This window comes from Ranitomeya variabilis, chromosome 1 (genome assembly GCF_051348905.1).
Source record: "Ranitomeya variabilis isolate aRanVar5 chromosome 1, aRanVar5.hap1, whole genome shotgun sequence".
In the NCBI taxonomy this organism is placed as follows: Eukaryota; Metazoa; Chordata; class Amphibia; order Anura; family Dendrobatidae; genus Ranitomeya; species Ranitomeya variabilis.
The window spans coordinates 658844926-658864560 of record NC_135232.1 but is presented as its reverse complement, the minus strand read 5'-3'; the positions used below and the strand labels follow the sequence as shown (position 1 = coordinate 658864560).

At 43.1% G+C, this 19635-nt stretch overlaps 2 protein-coding genes across 4 annotated transcripts in view; one reads left to right on the top strand and one right to left on the bottom strand.

Moving 5' to 3' along the window:
- Positions 1-3707, bottom strand: part of PRORP (protein only RNase P catalytic subunit) — a 73119-nt gene extending 69412 nt beyond the window's left edge. The window contains exon 1 of one of the 2 annotated variants that reach the window (XM_077262880.1): positions 2506-3707. In XM_077262880.1, coding sequence (XP_077118995.1) covers positions 2506-3446 — 941 coding nt within the window. In that variant the 5' untranslated portion in view covers positions 3447-3707. The remainder of the gene's footprint in view (positions 1-2505) is intronic. The other variant, XM_077262873.1, reaches the window with a different exon arrangement.
- The window catches only part of PPP2R3C (protein phosphatase 2 regulatory subunit B''gamma), a 57149-nt gene that overhangs the window by 23434 nt on the left and 14080 nt on the right, over positions 1-19635 (top strand). The window contains exons 1-11 of one of the 2 annotated variants that reach the window (XM_077262887.1): positions 3739-4011; positions 4751-4828; positions 5219-5340; positions 6028-6132; positions 7228-7340; positions 7435-7532; positions 10256-10326; positions 11687-11819; positions 12930-12985; positions 13731-13806; positions 18553-18689. In XM_077262887.1, the coding sequence (XP_077119002.1) occupies positions 4780-4828; positions 5219-5340; positions 6028-6132; positions 7228-7340; positions 7435-7532; positions 10256-10326; positions 11687-11819; positions 12930-12985; positions 13731-13806; positions 18553-18689 (960 nt within the window). In that variant the 5' untranslated portion in view covers positions 3739-4011; positions 4751-4779. Of the gene's footprint in view, positions 1-3738; positions 4012-4750; positions 4829-5218; positions 5341-6027; positions 6133-7227; positions 7341-7434; positions 7533-10255; positions 10327-11686; positions 11820-12929; positions 12986-13730; positions 13807-18552; positions 18690-19635 lie in introns of those variants that run through there. The other variant, XM_077262896.1, reaches the window with a different exon arrangement.

Here is a 19635-nt window from a genome sequence, read left to right as displayed (position 1 = left end):
ATGGCGTCCCATCTTAATTCCAGTCAATTTTGCATTGAAAAGTCAAACGGCGCTCCTTCCCTTCCGAGCTCTGCCATGCACCCAAACAGTGGTTTACCCCCTCATATGGTACTCAGGACTAGGGTTGAGCGACCTTGACTCTTTTAGGGTCGAGTCATGTTTTGCGAAACCCGACTGTTGGAAAAGTTGAGTCGGGCGAAATCGGCCGATTACTGCGCAAAGTCGAGGATCGGCCGGAACACGAAACCCTATGCACTTTAGCGGGGATATTATATATATATATTTTTTTCTCTCTCTCTCTCTCGCGACTTTGGCGCCAAGATCGCGTACCGCATGGCCGACCCCACACAGGGATCGGGGTCGGGTTTCATGAGACGCCGACTTTACCAAAAGTCGGCGACTTATGAAAATGAACGACCCGTTTCGCTCAACCCTACTCAGGACAAATTGCACAACAACTTTTGGGGTCCAATTTCTCCTGTTACCCTTGGTAAAATAAAACAAATTGGAGCTAAAGTAAATTTTTTGTGAAAAAAAGTTAGATGTTCATTTTTTTTTTTTTAAACATTCCAAAAATTCCTGTGAAACACCTGAAGGGTTAATAAACTTCTTGAATGTGGTTTTGAGCACCTTGAGGGGTGCAGTTTTTAGAATGGCGTCACACTTGGGTATTTTCTATCATATAGACCCCTCAAAGTGACTTCAAATGAGATGTGGTCCCTAAAAAAAAAATGGTGTTGTAAAAATGAGAAATTGCTGGTCAACTTTTAACCCTTATACCTCCCTAACAAAAAAAAATTTTGGTTCCAAAATTGTGCTGATGTAAAGTAGACATGTGGGAAATGTTACTTATTAAGTATTTTGTGTGACATAACTCTGTGATTTAAGGGCATAAAAATTTAAAGTTGGAAAATTGCGAAATTTTCACCAAATTTCCATTTTTTTCACAAATAAACGCAGGTAATGTCAAAGAAATTTTACCACTAACATGAAGTACAATATGTCACGAGAAAACAGTGTCAAAATCACTGGGATCCATTGAAGCTTTCCAGAGTTATAACCTCATAAAGGGACAGTGGTCAGAATTGTAAAAATTGGCCTGGTCATTAACGTGCAAACCACCCTTGGGGGTAAAGGGGTTAAACACAAAGAAAAGCAGCAGCTGAGTCAGGAACATTATAAAGGAGAGCCGAGTTGTCTGAAAGTGATTCCAGCTCTCGGTTGAGACTGAGGTAAAAGACTTGTCTGAAAGCTCACCACGATCAATTTCTCCCTCTGCCTGTTTCCTCTCCCTGCTACTCATCTATCCATAGAGTGTATTGAGCTGGGGAGGTAGGGAGGGAAGGAAGAAGTAGCTGTTAAGTGGGGAAGGAAGCGGATATCTCTAATAAGATATTACAAAAGTTTCTTATAATTGTCTGCACTATTGATTTAAGCAAAGTTTGCTGAAAGTTCAGTTCCATTTTAATTGCCACTACAGTATACATTATATTAAAATTCATCTGTGGGTGATGTCTGCAGTAATCGTCCACCACCATATTATATTTACCCAAGGTCACTGGAGGTTTTAATGTTTACGTCCGTCTCCCCATGAAGACAGTCATTATTGCTTATCTTCAATTAAAGTAATCATTTCTTTTTACACCATGGCACCACATTGATTACAAGCTCGGATAAAGAGGAAGCTGTTGCTTCAAAACAATGTTTTATCACCAGGAGTTTATCTCTGCCTGGACTATAGCTCATGTGAGCCCTGGTCAGACAATGCTGCCTCCACTGAAGAACTCTGATTGTGTCACAATTGCTGCACCCAGGAAACTAAGTGATAGGTAGCAAAAGTCTGGTGACAGATTCCTTTTAAATGGGGATACAATCATTTATTACACCAGACATGCCAGCACACAGCAGATTGTAACGCTGAGTCACTTCTTGCGAACAACCCGACAGTCAGGGTAGTCAAGGAGTCCGAGGTCAAAAGCCAAGAGGGTACGTCAAACAGAGGGAAGAGACAAAGGTGTAGTCAGGTAACAGTCCGGGGTCAAAATATTAGGAGAATAGCGGATCAGAACAAAAGGGAGCAGGCAAAACAGATGGTCAGAACAAGGTCCAAGGTCAGGCAGCGAAAAGAGCCAAGAGCAGAACACAAGGCAGAAAGACAAAGCTGAATGTATGTCTGGCAGAGATCTGGGACTGCTAGCCCAGGTAGGTAGCAATCACTTAGCACAGGGAGCACTTGAAAGCAGCTCAGAACCTCCCTGTCTCAGACTGGCCAGAAGATCTGTCAATCAAAATAATGACAGCTTGGCAAGTCCCTGCACCAGACTAGACGACTGAGCTGTCAATCAAAGTACTGACAACTTCAGCCAACCCTGTACCTTATTGGATGGCTGAGCCATCAGTAATGGAATCCCAGACACATTGAAGGTTGGAATTGTGAGATACAACTGGTCATTTAAAAAAAAATATTTCTCATCCACACAGCAATGTAAGTTATTCCAAAGTTACCTTTCAAACCAGGACTTGATGGTTTTCATCAGAGGTTGCCCGGGGTAGATTTGATCTTCTCTAAAACACTTGAGGATATCATAAAGCCTGTTCCTGAACGCCTCATCCTGTAAGTCCTGATCAGCATTAAACAGACTCTGGATGGCATCCTCAGGGGGTAGCAAGTCTCTCTGCAGCATTTCGTCATACAGCGTCCAGGCCAGTTCGCTCTCCCGGTGCTCGATCGCTCCCTTTATACACTCTCCGTAATTCCTAGCAGACGGCGTGCTGGCTTTTTTGATGGTCTCTAAAGAAGCTATTGCTTCCTGCCAGCGATCAGTGTCACTCAGACCTTTAATGAGGAGGCTGTGCGCCCCGGTGTCCAACGTGTCGTACTTCATCTTCATGATGTCGCTCACGTCGTAGATCTCGCGGGTCTTCTTCTGTTGTACACACAACACCAGATATCTCAGGAGTAACTTGTACGTAACATCGCCTTCCCTCACCGCCACGTAGGATAAAAGCGACTTGGCGACGTCTAGGTCAGTGTTCTGTTTAATCATCTGGTCCATCACTAGGCCTTCAAAATTTCGAAGATCTTCATAATCCAATCTTAAGTTGCTCCAACCGTCGACACTCAGCGGCTCGGCGGGTATCGCTACCCTGGTGCCGGCTGTGCGCGAGGTGGAGGGCTTATCGCTTATTAACTCTTTATTCCTATCAGACCTCGTCTTGGCGGCTCCGGCAGAGAACACAGACGAGCCTCTCATGTACTCCTTTCGATCAGGTCGCCTCGGGTATTTAATGGGGGTTCCATCTCTGTCTGCGCGAGCATTGGCACCGCACGTTGTACTGATGGCCTGTGCCCGGTTATACCCTGCGGCGGTAACTTGGCACGCTGGCACTTTGCTGGCACATATCGGTCTATACCATGCCCTGCACCACAGCTGCAGGGAGAACATGCTGCTGGGCAATCTCCTTCCACAAATGCATGTAGTAATAATTACAGGAATAAACTATGAATTGTCATCAGACAGACGTGAATACTCCCCCATCACTGCTGCCATCAGCACTCAGCGCACTCACTGCTCCTCTCCTTCTGCTCCACATGTGTCAAATCGCAGTTACTTCCGGGTTCAACGGGAACCAATCAGATCGTCGCTGGAGTTCACCCATCGCTAGAGCGTTCGACGTTCTAACAAGTGGCTCCGGAAACGGGCGCCATTTTACCGAAGACTTTGCGGTCCTGTAAATAGAAGAGAGCTGCAAAAACATGGCTTCCCTGACTGGAAACTAGAGACATTTTTACAAAACACAATAGGGGGAAACGCTAGTAAAGCAGGGAAGTGACGCTTTGAGTGGCCCTAGAGTGTGTTGTGCTATGGTAACGATTACCTATCAGCAGAGGATGGAGAGCTAGCTGGTTGGTTGCACTGACAGAACTGGAATCTACGTGTTGTGGAGCAGACAGATGAGCAGGACATCACCAGGCTGCGTATAAAGGCGTCTTTCTCAGGAAATAACTCGGTTTGTAGTTATACTTGTGTCTGTGGCTCACTATCTGCTTGTGACTGTGTGGATCATTCATGTCTAGCTGCTGGGGAACTACAACTCCCAGCATGTGGTCAGAAGTAAGATGTGAATACCAGATAGGTCTTTTATTATTTTATACCCTTCTTACTCTTTCTCTCTCTCAGAAAACCCCTTTAAGACTGACATTTCTAGGCGTGTGTGCTTTAAGAAGGATCTGTCACTAGGTCAAAAAGGGGCCATTTTTTTCTCCTTCTATTCCCGCGCCTCCCCTGAGTATTCCGTTTTGTTTTTTTCATATTCGCTATACGGTTAGGGAGATACGGACCTTTTTATTTAGTGCTGGGTTTTATGGGTTTTACTAGGGAGGCGTGGCTTACATGGACACGCCCCTAGATAATTCAGTGAGCCACACCCCCTTTGTAAAGCCAAGAAAAATTAGCATTAAGTTTAAAAGTCTCATATCTTTGGAACCATATGGCGGATTTATGAGAACCAAAAAATGGATTACTCAGGAGAGTAACAGGAATAATATAACAGCAAAAACTAGTCACTTTTTGACCTGGTGACATTCTTCCTTTAAGTCGCACAAGAGGGTGACTGTCTCGGCCATCATTCACTTGCTTCAGTTTACCATATTTTGTTGGAGTATGGTAGACGTTGTAGCCTAGGCCTTACAGTAAAGAAGCCTTAGAGTATATTGTTGTTTTTAAATATCGGTGTATCTTTTTTTTAGCTTCAAGAAAGAAATCATATCCCAGTAGAATGGACTGGAAGAAAAGTCTCAAAGAAAAGTTGGAAAAATCTAATAAAGGTACAGTGTTATTATATAAGAAGTATAAAGATTTTGCTAAAATAATTCTGTTGAAATGTTCCCTGACATGGGAGCTTCTTGGTGGCACTCAGCACCTCGTGACATGTCTTTATGCCTCAAGCTGCATCTGGACTCGGGTTGTTATCAGGAGACGCCTGCTTTAAAGGGTTATTTCCCAAAAAGTTCTGCCCTCTCCACTAAATAGTGTGATTACTGGGGGTCCGACCTCTGGGTTAACCAAGCGACCCCAGAAATGGGGATCTGGAACTGCAGAGGTCGGTTATGCATGGAGCAGAGGCGCACGTGCTAGATCTCCGGGACGGCCAGAAAAGAGTAAATTACTACACTCGGCTGTATATTTAATTAAAATCTTTTGTATCTGTTTATCAGCTAGGAAAAGCGAAGAAGAAATGAAGGATGAAGAAATGGCCATGTTCACCAAGTTTTATACGGAGAGGAAGGGTGGGCAGAAGGACTCAAATTCCCCAAACATCCCCCGATTCTACTACAGGGTGAGCACGTGTCACAGTGTCTGACGGTGTGGACCGTGGTAGGTCTGCAAGGACGCTTCAAAGAGGAATGCTATCTAATGGATCTCCGGAAGGGTCTTCCCAAATCTAGGACCCACCACTGAAGAAGAGTCTCGCCAATTGTGAAGATGGCTTTGTTCCCTTATTTTCTGCTGCTGTTTGTCCAACCCTTCTGCCATATTACACAACGACCAGCATCTATAATGCATTTGTTAAAGGGGTTTTCCAGTTTCCAAAAATCCCTGTTCCTAGGTGCAGTTTAAAGAAATAAATAAATGAGCACTACTCACCCTTCCCTGGTCCGCACCGAATTTGTGCAGCTGCTCCTGATGTCTATTATTGTCTGCAGCACTTATGTGACGGCAAGAGCGCTGCAGCCAATAGGTGAGTTCACTGATTGGTTGCAGCGCTGTTGAGTGATGTCAGCGCTGCAGACAATGGGAGGAGACACATCGCTGTTCCTGGTAAGGGTGGTTTTGTGTTTTGCACCCATGGATGGGGGGGTTTCTGAAACTAGAATACTCATTTAATTGCATGCCATGATACAGTATATACATATGGGACCTTTTATTTGGATTTGCGCAGCCTTAGAAAACCCATGCCCTCCCCGCTTGGACAGAGTATCCCTGTTCTAATTAACTAATTAAAGCCCCATTTGTTCCCCCCCAGTTACCAGCAGAGGACGAGGTGTTACAGCAGAAGCTGAGAGAAGAGTCACGAGCCGTCTTTCTCCAGAGGAAGAGCCGAGAGTTACTGGACAACGAGGAGCTGCAGGTGAGAAGAGATGCAGCCAGGTTTACTGTTACCTGTTCCTTAAGGTACCTTCACACTAAGCGACTTTGCAGCGAGAACGACGACGATCCGTGACGTTGCAGCGTCCTGGATAGCGATCTCGTTGTGTTTGACACGCAGCAGCGATCTGGATCCCGCTGTGATATCGCTGGTCGGAGCTAGAAGTCCAGAACTTTATTTAGTCGCTGATCACCCGCTGTCATCGCTGGATCGGCGTGTGTGACGCCGATCCAGCGATGTGTTCACTTGTAACCAGGGTAAATATCGGGTTACTAAGCGCAAGGCCGCGCTTAGTAACCCGATATTTACCCTTGTTACCATTGTAAAAGTTAAAAAAAAAACCACTACATACTCACCTTCTGATGTCTGTCACGTCCCCCGGCGTCCACAGGGTTACGCGCTGCTGCCGAGAGCTCCTGCACTGAATGTGTCTGCGCCGGCCGTAAAGCAGAGCACAGCGGTGACGTCACCGCTGCTGCCGGCGCTGACACATTCAGTGAGTGCAGGAAGCTCTCGGCAGCAGCGCGTAACCCTGTGGATGCCGGGGGACGTGACAGACATCAGAAGGTGAGTATGTAGTGTTTTTTTTTTTTTAACTTTTACAATGGTAACCAGGGTAAATATCGGGTTACTATTCGGCCCTGCGCTTAGTAACCCGATGTTTACCCTGGTTACCCGGGTGCTGCAGGGGGACTTTGGCATAGTTGAAGACAGTTTCAACGATGCCGAAGTCGTTCCCCTGATCGTTGGTCGCTGGAGAGAGCTGTCTGTGTGACAGCTCCCCAGCGACCACACAACGAGTTACCAACGATCACGGCCAGGTCGTATCGCTGGTCGTGATCGTTGGTAAGTCGTTTAGTGTAACAGTACCTTTACTCTGTATACTCCATGTCTGCTGTCCATCAGATAACCTGCTTGAATTGCCTGTTCACAGTGGGGGATGCAGGCAGTGATCTGATGCCCCCAGCCAGTGCTCTGTATCACTCCTAACTGCATTTATGGCAGTGATGTGATACTCACACTATTTTCTAAGCCCTTTATCTCTCCTATTTTTCTTTTTCCTTTCTATGTTTCTAGAACTTGTGGTTCCTGCTGGACAAGCACCAGTCACCTCCGATGATCGGTGAGGAAGCCATGATCAACTATTCGAACTTCCAAATTGTTGGTGAAAAGGCAGGGCCAAAATGCAAGTAAGTCCACGTCCTCGACAGCTACGGGACCTTTCCTGTTACTAATCACTCGCTAATTGTTGTTTTACTGATAAGTGTATTTTTTCCACTTTAGGTCATTTTTTACAGCCAAAGTCTTCAGCAAACTTATTCACAATGATCTGTATGGCAGAATATCAATTATGCAGTTTTTCAACTACGTTATGAGAAAAGGTAAGACACATGCTCCCCTGGGTTCTCTTCCAGGGTACTAACTAAGTTTTATGATCCTAAAGGGGTTTTCCAGTTTTGGGAAACCCAGGTGGCCCGGCTGTAGTTTATCCCCCCCCCCACATTCCCACTGAATAACTGCGCTTTGTTCACCCTCCCCAGGTTCAGCACTGAGTCTCTTGCTCTCAGTGTCTGATATTGTCTGCAGTGATGATGCCAATCATTGAGCTCTCCGGCTCTTTCTGAGTCAACGTCACATGCACACTGATTGGCTGCAGCGCTGTCAGCAAATCGGTGACTCTGAGCAGTTCATGACGTCAACTTGGGCAGAGCCATAGAGCTCACTGGCGTTAGCACTGCAGACAATAACAGACACCGTCGCAGCGCTGGAGTATTAGATCTGGACTTGGGGAGGGTGAGAAATGTACAGGTTGTTTGTATTTATAAAATGAACTAAAGCAGGGTGAACGGGGTTCTCCAAAATCAGAAAACTCCCTTAAAGAGAACCTGTCAGTAGGATTGAACCCTTTGAACTAAAGGCACAGCCATAATGGCGCTGTGATGCTGATATATCTGATACCTGATGTGAAGGGATCCGCTCCGTGAATGATGAATACTCACCTTGTGAAGTTTTCATAAAATTACGTCTTCTGTGCTTCGGGGAGGGAAGTGGGACAGGGTCTTTTTCTGGTTCTCCACCCCCACCAGCCTCCTCTGCTTCTTGTACAGGTCACTGATTATTCAGTAACTTGCCTCCTTATTAAAATTTTGCACCGCCGCCATCATTGTTTAGGCGGCATGTGCATTGTGGGAGCTGGTGTCCTGTGTGCAGGACTTCAGTAAAATGGTGCCGGAAGTGGCTCATGCAGAGATCAAGATTTCGGCTCTGAAAAATTTACTGAGCTGAAACATTGATCTGCGCATGCGCCGCCTCCGGCGCCATTTTATTGAGCGTTTACGCATTAAAACTTAATTTTTATAGTTAAAAAGTGTAATATAATGTAATAAATCACAAGACTAGACAAATAAAGTGCACATGTGCCAACAATTCACGTGAGACCAACAAAGGTAGGTAGCGGGTTCACACTGCTATTCAATCTATTGCTCTATGTCACAGACTGCTTATAGGCTGGCCATCATAAATAGAGTGCTGACCTTGCAACCAGTCCTATCCGTTATCCTTTAAGCATGTGTTCTGGGCATTCATCTAGTAGACTAAATGACCCGACTCAGTGAATACAGATCGGAATCAAACCACCTCCACCATAGATGTGGACTCAGTTAGACAGGGCCAGTTACACCCTGATTTAAAAGGCCCAATGTCAGAGAGTGGAAGCACTAAATAATCCTAGCAGGTAATGTCATTCCAGATGCACAGGTATATAAGAAATAGATGGACCCAAAGATTCTAATAATACAGGGACTCTTATCACTGTATTAGGCCCAAAAGCAAATGTATATATCTCTAAGAGAGGTGAATGCACTGCAACATATAGAAAGCTACCTAAACAAAGATGATAGCAGCAAACACTCCCAGGGAACCCTGTAGGCAAAATAATGTATATGCCATAAATCCAAAGGGGGGGGGGGGGAATAGACAATGCACACTGCAGTGCCAGATAATGTCCTCCGACTTATGTTTGACCCACAGAGTGCATGATTACCTATGTCCCTAAATGGTGCGCTCATACATGGATATCATCTACAGCAATTATTGTAAAGGAACGCTCTCACCGCATATAGCATTGGTTTCTCCTTTTTGTGGGAGAAACTACTTTTGCTTAATTTTGCATGGCCATTTCTTATTGTCCCTATCCCGTTGTGCTTTTTTTAGGTTAGTCCTTTCTTTCAGGTTCATCCATTTTTTTCTGGTTAGTTCTTTTTTTTTCAGAATAATCCTTTCTTTCAGGTTTGTCCATTTAATTCAGGTTAGTCCTTTTTTCAGGTTGGTCCTTTTTTCAGGTTGGTCCTTTTTTCAGGTTGGTCCTTTTTTCAGGTTGGTCCTTTTTTCAGGTTGGTCCTTTTTTCAGGTTAGACCTTTTTTTCAAATTAGTCCTTTCTTTCAGGTTTGTCCATTTTTTTTTCAAGTACGTCCATTTTTTTCAGGTTCGACCTTTTTTTTCAGGTTCATCTTTTTTTTTTCAGGTTCGTCATACAAGTGTTCTTTTTCATGCCTGTGACTAACGTAGTCCATAATAAATCTATTTATGATACGGAAAAGGAGGTTTGAAGTACTCCGTCTGCACTTTTCTCGTCATATCGAAGATCAAACATTTACTCTTAATTATAATGCAATAAATGCCACATATTATAAAACTGCTGCATTAACACTTTAGTTGTAACTTTTTTTTTGCAGCGTAACATATATCGAAGAGGAGAACTGGATAGAGAGAACCACATCCATTAAAATTAGTGCCGATGATGCCTATAGAAATCCGAGTAATTTCATGTTTAATTTAGTCTTCAGTGTAAAAATGATTTGTTTTTGTAGTCTACATTTTTTTTAGCAGGTCCGTGCCTGTGGATCACGGCTATAAGTGCTGCATGGGGGGCATTCCTAGCCCAGTATATGGGAGAAAATAGTATGATCCTGTAACCACGTGACCGCAAAATGCTTTTAAGCACTGCGTATTATTTTTCCTTTTTTACATCAATGATCTGATACACAGTCACTAAAATCTATATATAATGAATGTGGTCCTAATGGCTGCATCCTTTCCCTCCAGTATGGCTCCACCAAACGAGGATCGGTTTGAGCTTGTATGATGTGGCCGGACAAGGCTACCTGAGAGAGTCGGTATGTAGCAGACGCCATACTTACTGTCGTATCGCTGAAACCTATGAGACATATGATTGATACCTGTTCATAGACCTTGTAATATATCTTATTGGAGAAATTTGCTTTTTTATCCTCCTAGACTTATCGTTCATTCTCAATTCCTGGGTAAAATCTGTATTCAGTGAAGACAGAATATTTACATTACTGAGCTAAGAGATGACAGTTGGTGCTTTTAACATTCTGTGGAATGGGGAGGAACAGAGGACGACACAGACATTCTGCTGCAAATACTCCAGAAATGGCAGTTACAGTTCTCCATAGAACTGTATAAGCACCAACTGTCATCTCCTATCTCAGTAATGGGGAATTCTGTACTCACCGAAGACAGATTTTACCCCAGAATTGAGACTTTTGAGAATGTAAAATCAGTTCGGGAGAATGAAGCAGATTGCCCTGATAACATATGTTACAAAGTTTCTTATTTTCACAGGTCCCATTGATTTACGGAAAAAAAATAAATTGAAAAATGGTTACTCTTTAATAATACTATTGTCTTTCTATGTGGCATTGGGGTCTTTGCCTGCTTTCCTCCATTCTCAAGGGCCTGGGTGTAACTGCTACCTCTCCAGCCCAATAAAGCTCAGCCCTTGCAGCTCATGTGAATTTCTGATAATGTGCTAAGCTAAGCTCTATAATAGTTGTATGCATTGGTATGAGCCTCTTTGTTTCCTATGTCTTTTAGCATATTAACCCCTTATTGCAAATGAGTATAAATGTACACCCATATTAGTGCAGATGGCCGCACGTTTCCATCCATGGGATGGCACTACACAGGAGCTGTGCCGTTGCCGTCTACTATGGGTTGCAGCTCTAATAAACAGCTGACGTCCCACTGTAACAACTGCGAGTGGATTTACCCCTAACCCTGTAGATGCTGCGGTCATTAGCGATTGCAGCATCTAGATGGTTGGACAGAGGGAGACAGCTCCCTCTGTCAGTGTGTGATCATGCAATCATGGGGTACTGTTTGTTTGCCATGGATGCTGTGGGCACGCCATGACTGCATGGGTTAATTGATTCCTTGTCAGTGTTACACTGACAAGCAATAATTTTTCGGCATATTGAGAAAAGAAAAGCTTTATTTTCAGCAATTAGACAATTGCATTGTTACACAGACTAAAAATAATTTCATAAAATCTAACAAATATTTACAAGAAAAAACAAGGATTTGTCTGATGATTTCATTAAGTTCTTTTTTATGTATGTGCAGATGTCTTTTCAGTGACTGTATTATATGAAAAGCAGAAAAAAACATAATGAGAATGTCAGTGACTGATATAGGAAATATATCTAACGACTTCTTTACTCTTTTGTACAGGACTTGGAGAATTATATCCTTGAGCTCATTCCAACCCTGCCTCAACTAGATGGCCTGGAGAAGTCCTTCTATTCTTTCTACGTCTGCACAGCGGTCCGGAAGTTCTTTTTTTTCCTTGATCCTTTAAGGACAGGTAATGCATATATATATTGCTCAATTGGTGTAATCATTTTATATATAGATAGATTTACACACACATCAAAAAGAAAAAAAAACTACCATTCAAAAGTTTAGGGTCACCAAGACAATTTTCCATGAAAACTCATACTTTTATTAATCAAATGAGTTGCCAAATGAATTGAAAATCTAGTCCAGACATTGACAAGGATTTTTATCTGAAATAATAATTTTCTCCTTCAAACTTTGCTTTCGTCACAGAATGCTCCCTTTGCAGCAATTACATAATTGCAGACCTTTGACTTTCTACCCGTTAATTTGCTGAGGTAATCTGGAGAAATTTCACCCCATGCTTCCAGAAGCCCCTCTTACAATTTGGTTTGGCTTGATCGGCACTTTTTGCGTACCATAAGGTCAAGCTGCTCCCACAACAGATCAATGGGGTTGAGATCTGGTGACTGCGCTGGCCACTCCAATTACAGATAGAATACCAGCTTTCAGCTTCTTCCCTAATAGTTCTTGCATAATTTGGAGGTGTGCTTTGGGTCATTGTCCTGTTGTAGGATGAAATTGGCTCCAATCAAGCGCTGTGCACAGGGTATGGCATGGCGTTACACAATGGAGTGATAGCCTTCTTTATTCAATATCCTTTTTACCTTGTACAAATCTCCCACTTAACCAACCCCAGACCATCACATTACCTCCACCATGCTTGACAGATGGCGTTAGGCACTCTTCCAGCATCTTTTCAGTTGTTCTGCATCTCACAAATGTTCTTTTGTGTGATATATATATACACAAAGAAATCAGGCCCATTGAATGAAAGGTCTCTAAACAGGAGGTCATATTGTCCCCCTGCCTGGATAATCCTCCCTTGTGTCAGTCATTGCTGGCAAATCTCTATTGATCTGAGCGCAGTTATCTAGGTGTATGGTGCTATACCTATAAGATTTATGTAATTCTTTGGGATCAATAGCAATTGTGTATGTACCTTAGAGACAGCCCATGTCACTGCGACTGGGCTGCCATGGAGACAATCCCTTTAATTATATGCTTTTACACAGCAGTTATAATAGTTGATTTGATAATCACTTCTCATTTTCTTTCCTTTTTTTTTTCGGTCTAGGAAAGATAAAAATCCAAGATATTTTAGCTTGTAGCTTTTTGGACGATTTACTCGAAGTAAGTGTTTTGAGTATTTTCTTTACATTACATTTTCTATTTCTGCACTGACAAGGTCAAAAACTAAACGTGGAAAAATTATTTAAAAAAATTCAATATGCTATATTTTAATCACTCATTGGGATCAAGTAGGGGATCTAATGCTGTTTGTGTTTCATCCCCTCTAATTAAAAAAAAAAAGAAGTTAAAGCGCCACACCAGCATTTTTTTCTCTATTTCAGTGCTGGAGTGATGCCATGAATCTAAGCTCCCTGACACTAATAAAACACCAGCTGCTGTCTTCAGGTGCTCCCTGAGCCACTCCGGTCCTGATCTGCCTTAGGGGTCAGAGTCCAAAGTAACGGTCACAAGTTCTCAGTGTAGGTCTATAAGACCCTCGTTTTGGCCTTATTCCATTTCTCATAGACTTACATTGAGTTGTGACTTTCGAATCACCCAGCAAACACTGGAGCGATCCAGCAGGCTGAAGCGGCACCAAGAGCAGAAGAAGATGGCGGCTGGTAAGTATGAGACTGGGGACATGGAACTTACATTGGTGGCACCACTCCGGCTGTAAAAAACAAAACAAAACGCTAGAGTGGAGCTTTTTGTTGTACCTCTTGCCATTTTCAGTCTTATTGCCAAAAAAACCCACATCTTTTTGTGTCGGCGTGCATGTGCATTTTCAGCTTTGTGACACCTACCTCTTTTGCTCTGGTTTTTTCAGGCCCCACAGTTAATATGTGACTTATTTCTGCTTTTACAGCTACGAGATGAAGAACTTTCTAAAGATAGTCAAGAATCAAACTGGTTTTCAGCCCCTTCTGCTCTGAGGGTTTATGGTAAGTTCAGTTTATTTAACCCCATAGTGACAGAGCCAATTTGGTACTTAATGACCGAGCCAATTTTTACAATTCTGACCACTATCACTTTATGAGGTTATAACTCTGGAACGCTTTAACAGATCCTGCTGATTATGAGATTGTTTTTTTCATGACATATTGTACTTCATGTTAGTGGTAACATTTCTTCGATATTACTTGCGATTATTTATGAAAAAAAACAGAAATATGGCGAAAATTTTTAAAATTTTGCAATTTTCAAACTTTGTATCTTTATGCCCTTAAATCAGAGAGATGTCACAAAAAATAGTTAATAAATAACATTTCCCACATGTCTACTTTACATCAGCACAATTTTGGAAACAATTTTTTTTTTGTTAGGGAGTTATAAGGGTTAAAAGTTGACCAGCAATTTCTCATTTTTACAACACCATTTTTTTTTAGGGACCACATCACATTTGAAGTCATTTTGAGGGGTGTATATGATAGAAAATAACGAAGTGTGACACCATTCTAAAAACTGCACCCCTCAAGGTGCTCAAAACCATATTCAAGAAGTTTATTAACCCTTTACGTGCTTCACAGGAACTGAAACAATGTGGAAGGAAAAAATGGATCTTTTTTTGCAAACATTTTACCTCAGAACCATTTTTTTTTATTTTCACAAGTGTAAAAACAGAAATGTAACCATAAATTTTGTTGTGCAATTTCTCCTGAATACATCGATACCCCATATGTGGGGGTAAACCACTGTTTGGCCGCACCGCAGAGCTTGGAAGAGAAGGAGCGCTGTTTGACTTTTTCAATGCAGAATTGGCTGGAATTGAGATCGGATGCCATGTCACGTTTAGAGAGCCACTGATGTACCTAAACAGTGGAGACGCTCCACAAATGACACCATTTCGGAAACTAGACCCCTTAAGGAACTTATCTAGATGTGTGGTGAGCACTTTGAGCCCCCAAGTGCTTCACAGAAGTTTATAAAGTAGAGCCGTGAAAATAAAAAATCGTATTTGTTTACACAAAAATGATCTTTTCGCCCACAAATTCTTATTTTCACAAGGGTAACAGGAGAAATTAGACAACGAAAGTTGTTGTGCAATTTCTCCTGAGTACGTCGATACCCCATATGTGGGGGTAAACCACTGTGTGGGCGCACCGCAGAGCTTGGAAGTGAAGGAGTGCCGTTTTACTTTTTCAATGTAGAATTGGCTGGAATTGAGATCGGACGCCATGTCACGTGTGGAGAGCCCCTGATGTGCCTAAACAGTAGAAACCCCCCACAAGTGACCCCATTTTGGAAACTAGACCCCTTAAGGAACTTATCTAGATGTGTGGTGAGCACTTTAAACCCCCAAGTGCTTCACAGAAATTTATAACGTAGAGCCGTGAAAATAAAAAATCCTTTTCTTTTTCCTCAAAAATGATTTTTTAGCCTGCAATTTTTTATTTTCTCAAGGGTAACAGGAGATATTGGACCCCAAAATCTGTTGACCAGTTTGTCCTGAGTACGCTGATACCCCATATGTGAAGGGGGGGCACTGTTTGGGCACCCATCGGGGCTCAGAAGGGAAGGAGCGCCGCTTGGAATGCAGACTTTGATGGGATGGTCTGCCGTCGTCATGTTGCATTTGCAGAGCTCCTGATGTACCTCAACAGTAGAAACCCCCACAAGTGACCCCATTTTGGAAACTAGAACCCCCAAAGAGCTTATCTAGATGTGTGGTGAGCACTATGAACCCCCAACTGCTTCACAGAAGTTTATAATGTAGAGCCATGAAAATAAAAAAACTTTCCACAAAAATGATCTTTTCACCCCCAAATTTTTACTTTCACAAGGGTAACAGGAGAAATTGGACTCCAAAATTTATTGTGCAATTTATGCTGAGTAGGCTGATACCCCATATGTGGGGGTAAACCACTGTTTGGGCGCATGGCAGAGCTCGGAAGGGAAGGAGCGCTGTTTTGGAATGCTGACTTTGATAGAATGGTCTGCGGTCGTTATGTTGCGTTTGCAGAGCCCCTGATGTGCCTAAACAGTAGAAACCCCCCACAAGTGACCCCATTTTGGAAACTAGACCCCCCCCCAAGGAACTTATCTAGATGTGTGGTGTGAACTTGGAATGCCCAAGTGCTTCACAGAAGTTTATAATGCAGAGTCGTGAAAATAAAAAAATTTTTTTTTTTCCACAAAAAAAGATTTTTTAGCCCCCAAGTTTTTATTTTCACAAGGGTAACAAGATAAATTGGACCCCAAAAGTTGTTGTCCAATTTGTCCTGAGTACACTGATACCCCATGTTTGGGTGCACGGCAGAGATCAGAAGGGAGGGAGCACCATTTGACTTTTTGAGCCCAAAATTGGCTGTGGCGTTTAGAGATCCCCTGATGTACCTAAACAGTGGAAACCCCCCAATTCTAACTCCAACCCTAATCCCAACCCGATCCATAATCATAATCACAACCCTAACGATAATCACAACCTTAACCCCAAAACAACCCTAATCCCAACCCTAACCATAACCCTAATCAGAACTCTAAATCCAACACACCACTAATCCTAATCTCAACCCTAACCTCAAACCTAACCCTAATCCCAATACACCCCTAACCCTAATCCCAACCCTAACCTTAACCCTAATCCCAAACGTAACCCTAATCCCAACTCTAACCCTACCTTTAGCCGCAACCCTAGTCCTAACTTTAGCCCCAACCCTATCTTTAGCCCCAACCCTAACCCTAGCCCTAAATTTTATCCCCAACCCTAACCCTAACTTTAGCCCCAACCCTAACCCTAAATTTAGCCCCAACCCTAACCCTAAATTTAGCCCCAACCCTAGCCCTAAATTTAGCCCCAACCCTAGCCCTAAATTTAACCCTAAATTTAGCCCCAACTCCTCTAGCTGCCGGCCGGCAGATCATGGCGGGCGCACTGCGCATGCGCCCGCCATTTTCTTACCGGAGGAAGAAGCCGGCGGCCAGGAGGGGACACAGGAGGACCCAAGGACACCGGTAAGTATAACAGGGTCCCCGAATCCCCCTATTTCTCTGTCCTCTGATGTGCGATCACATCAGGGGACAGAGAATTACACATCGCTTTTTTTTTTTTGCGGCCACCGGTAACAGTTAATTACAGGCGATCGCAAAACAGGGGTCGGTAAAACCGACCCTGATTATGTTCTTTGGGGTCTCGGCTACCCCCGGCAGCCGAGACCCCAAAGATCTTCCGGGTGCCGGCCGGCGCCCGCCATTTTTTGGCCGGAACAAGATGGCGGCGCCCATCGGGAGCCACGAGGAGCACCGGGGGAGACAGGTGAGTATCGGGGGGTGATCGGGGAGCCCATTTCTCTGTCCTCTAATGTGCGATCACATCGGAGGACAGAGAAATTAAATGGGAAATCGCGGGTTTTTTTGCGACTGCCGGTAAACGGTTAATTACCGGCGATCGCAACTCGGGGGTCGGTAAAAAAAACCCCCGAATCATGTTCTCTGGGGTCTCGGCTACCCCCGGTATCCGAGACCCCAGAGAAAATCCGACTCTGGGGGGCGCTATTCACTTTTTCCCCAGCGCCATTAACGGCGCTGTGGTTTAAGTACCCTTAACTGCCACCGTTAAAAGGCGTATCGGCGACGCACACCTCATATAACATCACACTTACTTCAGCCTGGGCTCTCTTTGGTCATATTATGGATAGTGATGTCCATATACCATACCATGATAAAAAATTCCTTTTTATTATCTCAGCTGCAGCTCGTAAAACAGTTCTGCAAAACTGGTTGGCGCCTAAAGTGCCCACATTGCGACTTTTCCTAGAGAAACTTGCTTTTCTGTTTAGAATGGACTGGATAGACGCTTCCCTCCAGAAAGAGAAAAGAACTCAGACATTCTTTGACACATGGGAACCATTTATAGCGATTCTTCCGGCTCACACTAAGCAAGGAATCAGAGATTGTTTTAAGATGACTACTTGGTTCTTGGAACAAACAATAGCAGGTCGTCCGCCTCTGTGAGGATGATTTGCGGTTTGGGACATATGAACCTGCGGATGTGGGAGTGGAAGCCGTGTGCTCTCCCCCCTTCCCCCTTCCTCCATTTTCCTCAGGTGTTCTCCTCCCCCCCCCCCCCCCCTTTATTTTCCTAAGTATTTTCCTCATGCTTCTCTGTGTTTTTTTTTTTTTTTTTTGCCCATTCCGGCATAACGTCAAAATATGGCAGTGACAGATATTAAGGACCAAGAACAGATCTTTCAAATTAGCCATTTTACTTATTTGTTATGTTTATGCAAATTATTCTATTTACTTACATTGTATTGCTCGTGATGTAACGTAACATTGACTGATTGATATAAGAATGATATAAGAATGTGCAAATTTTTCTTTTTTTTTTTTTTTTGTCTAAATTTTATATTTGTATTGTTAAGAAAGTTTAATAAAAACATTATTGAAAAAAAAAAAAAAGGCGTATCGGCTGTCGTTAAGGGATTAAATGGTGATTTATAAAATCCAAGGAGAAAATGAAGATGTGAACAAAGTGCAGATCTGTAGTAGCTGGCAACCAAACTGCTGTCATCACAGCTTCCACAACATCGGAGAAGTGCTTAGTTTATGCCCTGATAAGATCTGAGATCACCTTTCAGTCTGGGATAACTGAGTGGCAAATATAACCGAAAAATGGCCTTTTAAGATTCTGAGAAAAGAAAACTGTCCAATTTATTAACATTCCTATATGTTCCACTGCCATTGTCTAGGTCAGTACCTGAATCTTGATAAGGACCACAATGGGATGCTAAGCAAAGAAGAGCTGTCCCGGTATGGAACTGGTACCTTGACCAGCGTCTTCTTAGATCGGGTGTTCCAGGAATGCTTGACCTATGATGGTGAGATGGTAAGTTCCTTACGTCACCAGTGTATGGTGAGGCTCATGCCAGGTTCCCATATATAGTTTAACTAGCTGTACTACCCGGCTTCGCCCGGGTTAATGACTGCTGTTAGCAAAATAGAATGTGTTAACAAAAATTTATTCTGCACACAAAAACCACAAAACAAATAGATAGAAATGTAATTATTAAAAGGCAAAAACTAAGCAAATAGAAGCATTTCACAACATATATTAGCTTTGTTATACTGAGAATGTCTTTGTTGCCTATATTAACCAATCAGAGCTCAGGTTAATTAACTGTAGCAAAATAGAAGCTGAGCTGTGATTGGTTGCTATTGGCAGCCTGATAAATCCCCAGCCAACAGGAAGCCCTCCCCCCTGGCAGTATATATTAGCTCACACATACACATAATAGACAGGTCATGTGACTGACAGCTGCCGTATTTCCTATATGGTACATTTGTTGCTCTTGTAGTTTGCTTATTAATCAGATTTTTATTTTTGAAGGACAATACCAGACTTGTGTGTGTTTTAGGGCGAGTTTTATGTGTCAAGTTGTGTGTGTTGAGTTGCGTGTGGCGACATGCATGTAGCGACTTTTGTGAGATGAGTTTTGTGTGGCGACATGCGTGTAGCAACATTTTGTGTGTTGAGTTGCATGTGACAGGTTAGTGTAGCAAGTTGTGTGCAGCAAGATTTGTGCATGGCGAGTTTTGCGCGTGGCGAGTTTTATGTGTGGTGCATTTTGAGTATGTGCAAGTTTTGTGTGAGGCAACTTTTGCATGTGGTGCAACTTTTGTACATGTGGCAATTTTTCTGTGTGTGCAAGTTTTGCATGAGGTGAGTTTTCCATGAGGTGAGTTTTGCACGTGTGGCGAGTTTTGCGTGAGCCTAGTTTTGCATATGGCGAGTTTTGCATGTAGCGAGTTTTGAGTGGTGACTTTTGTGTTTC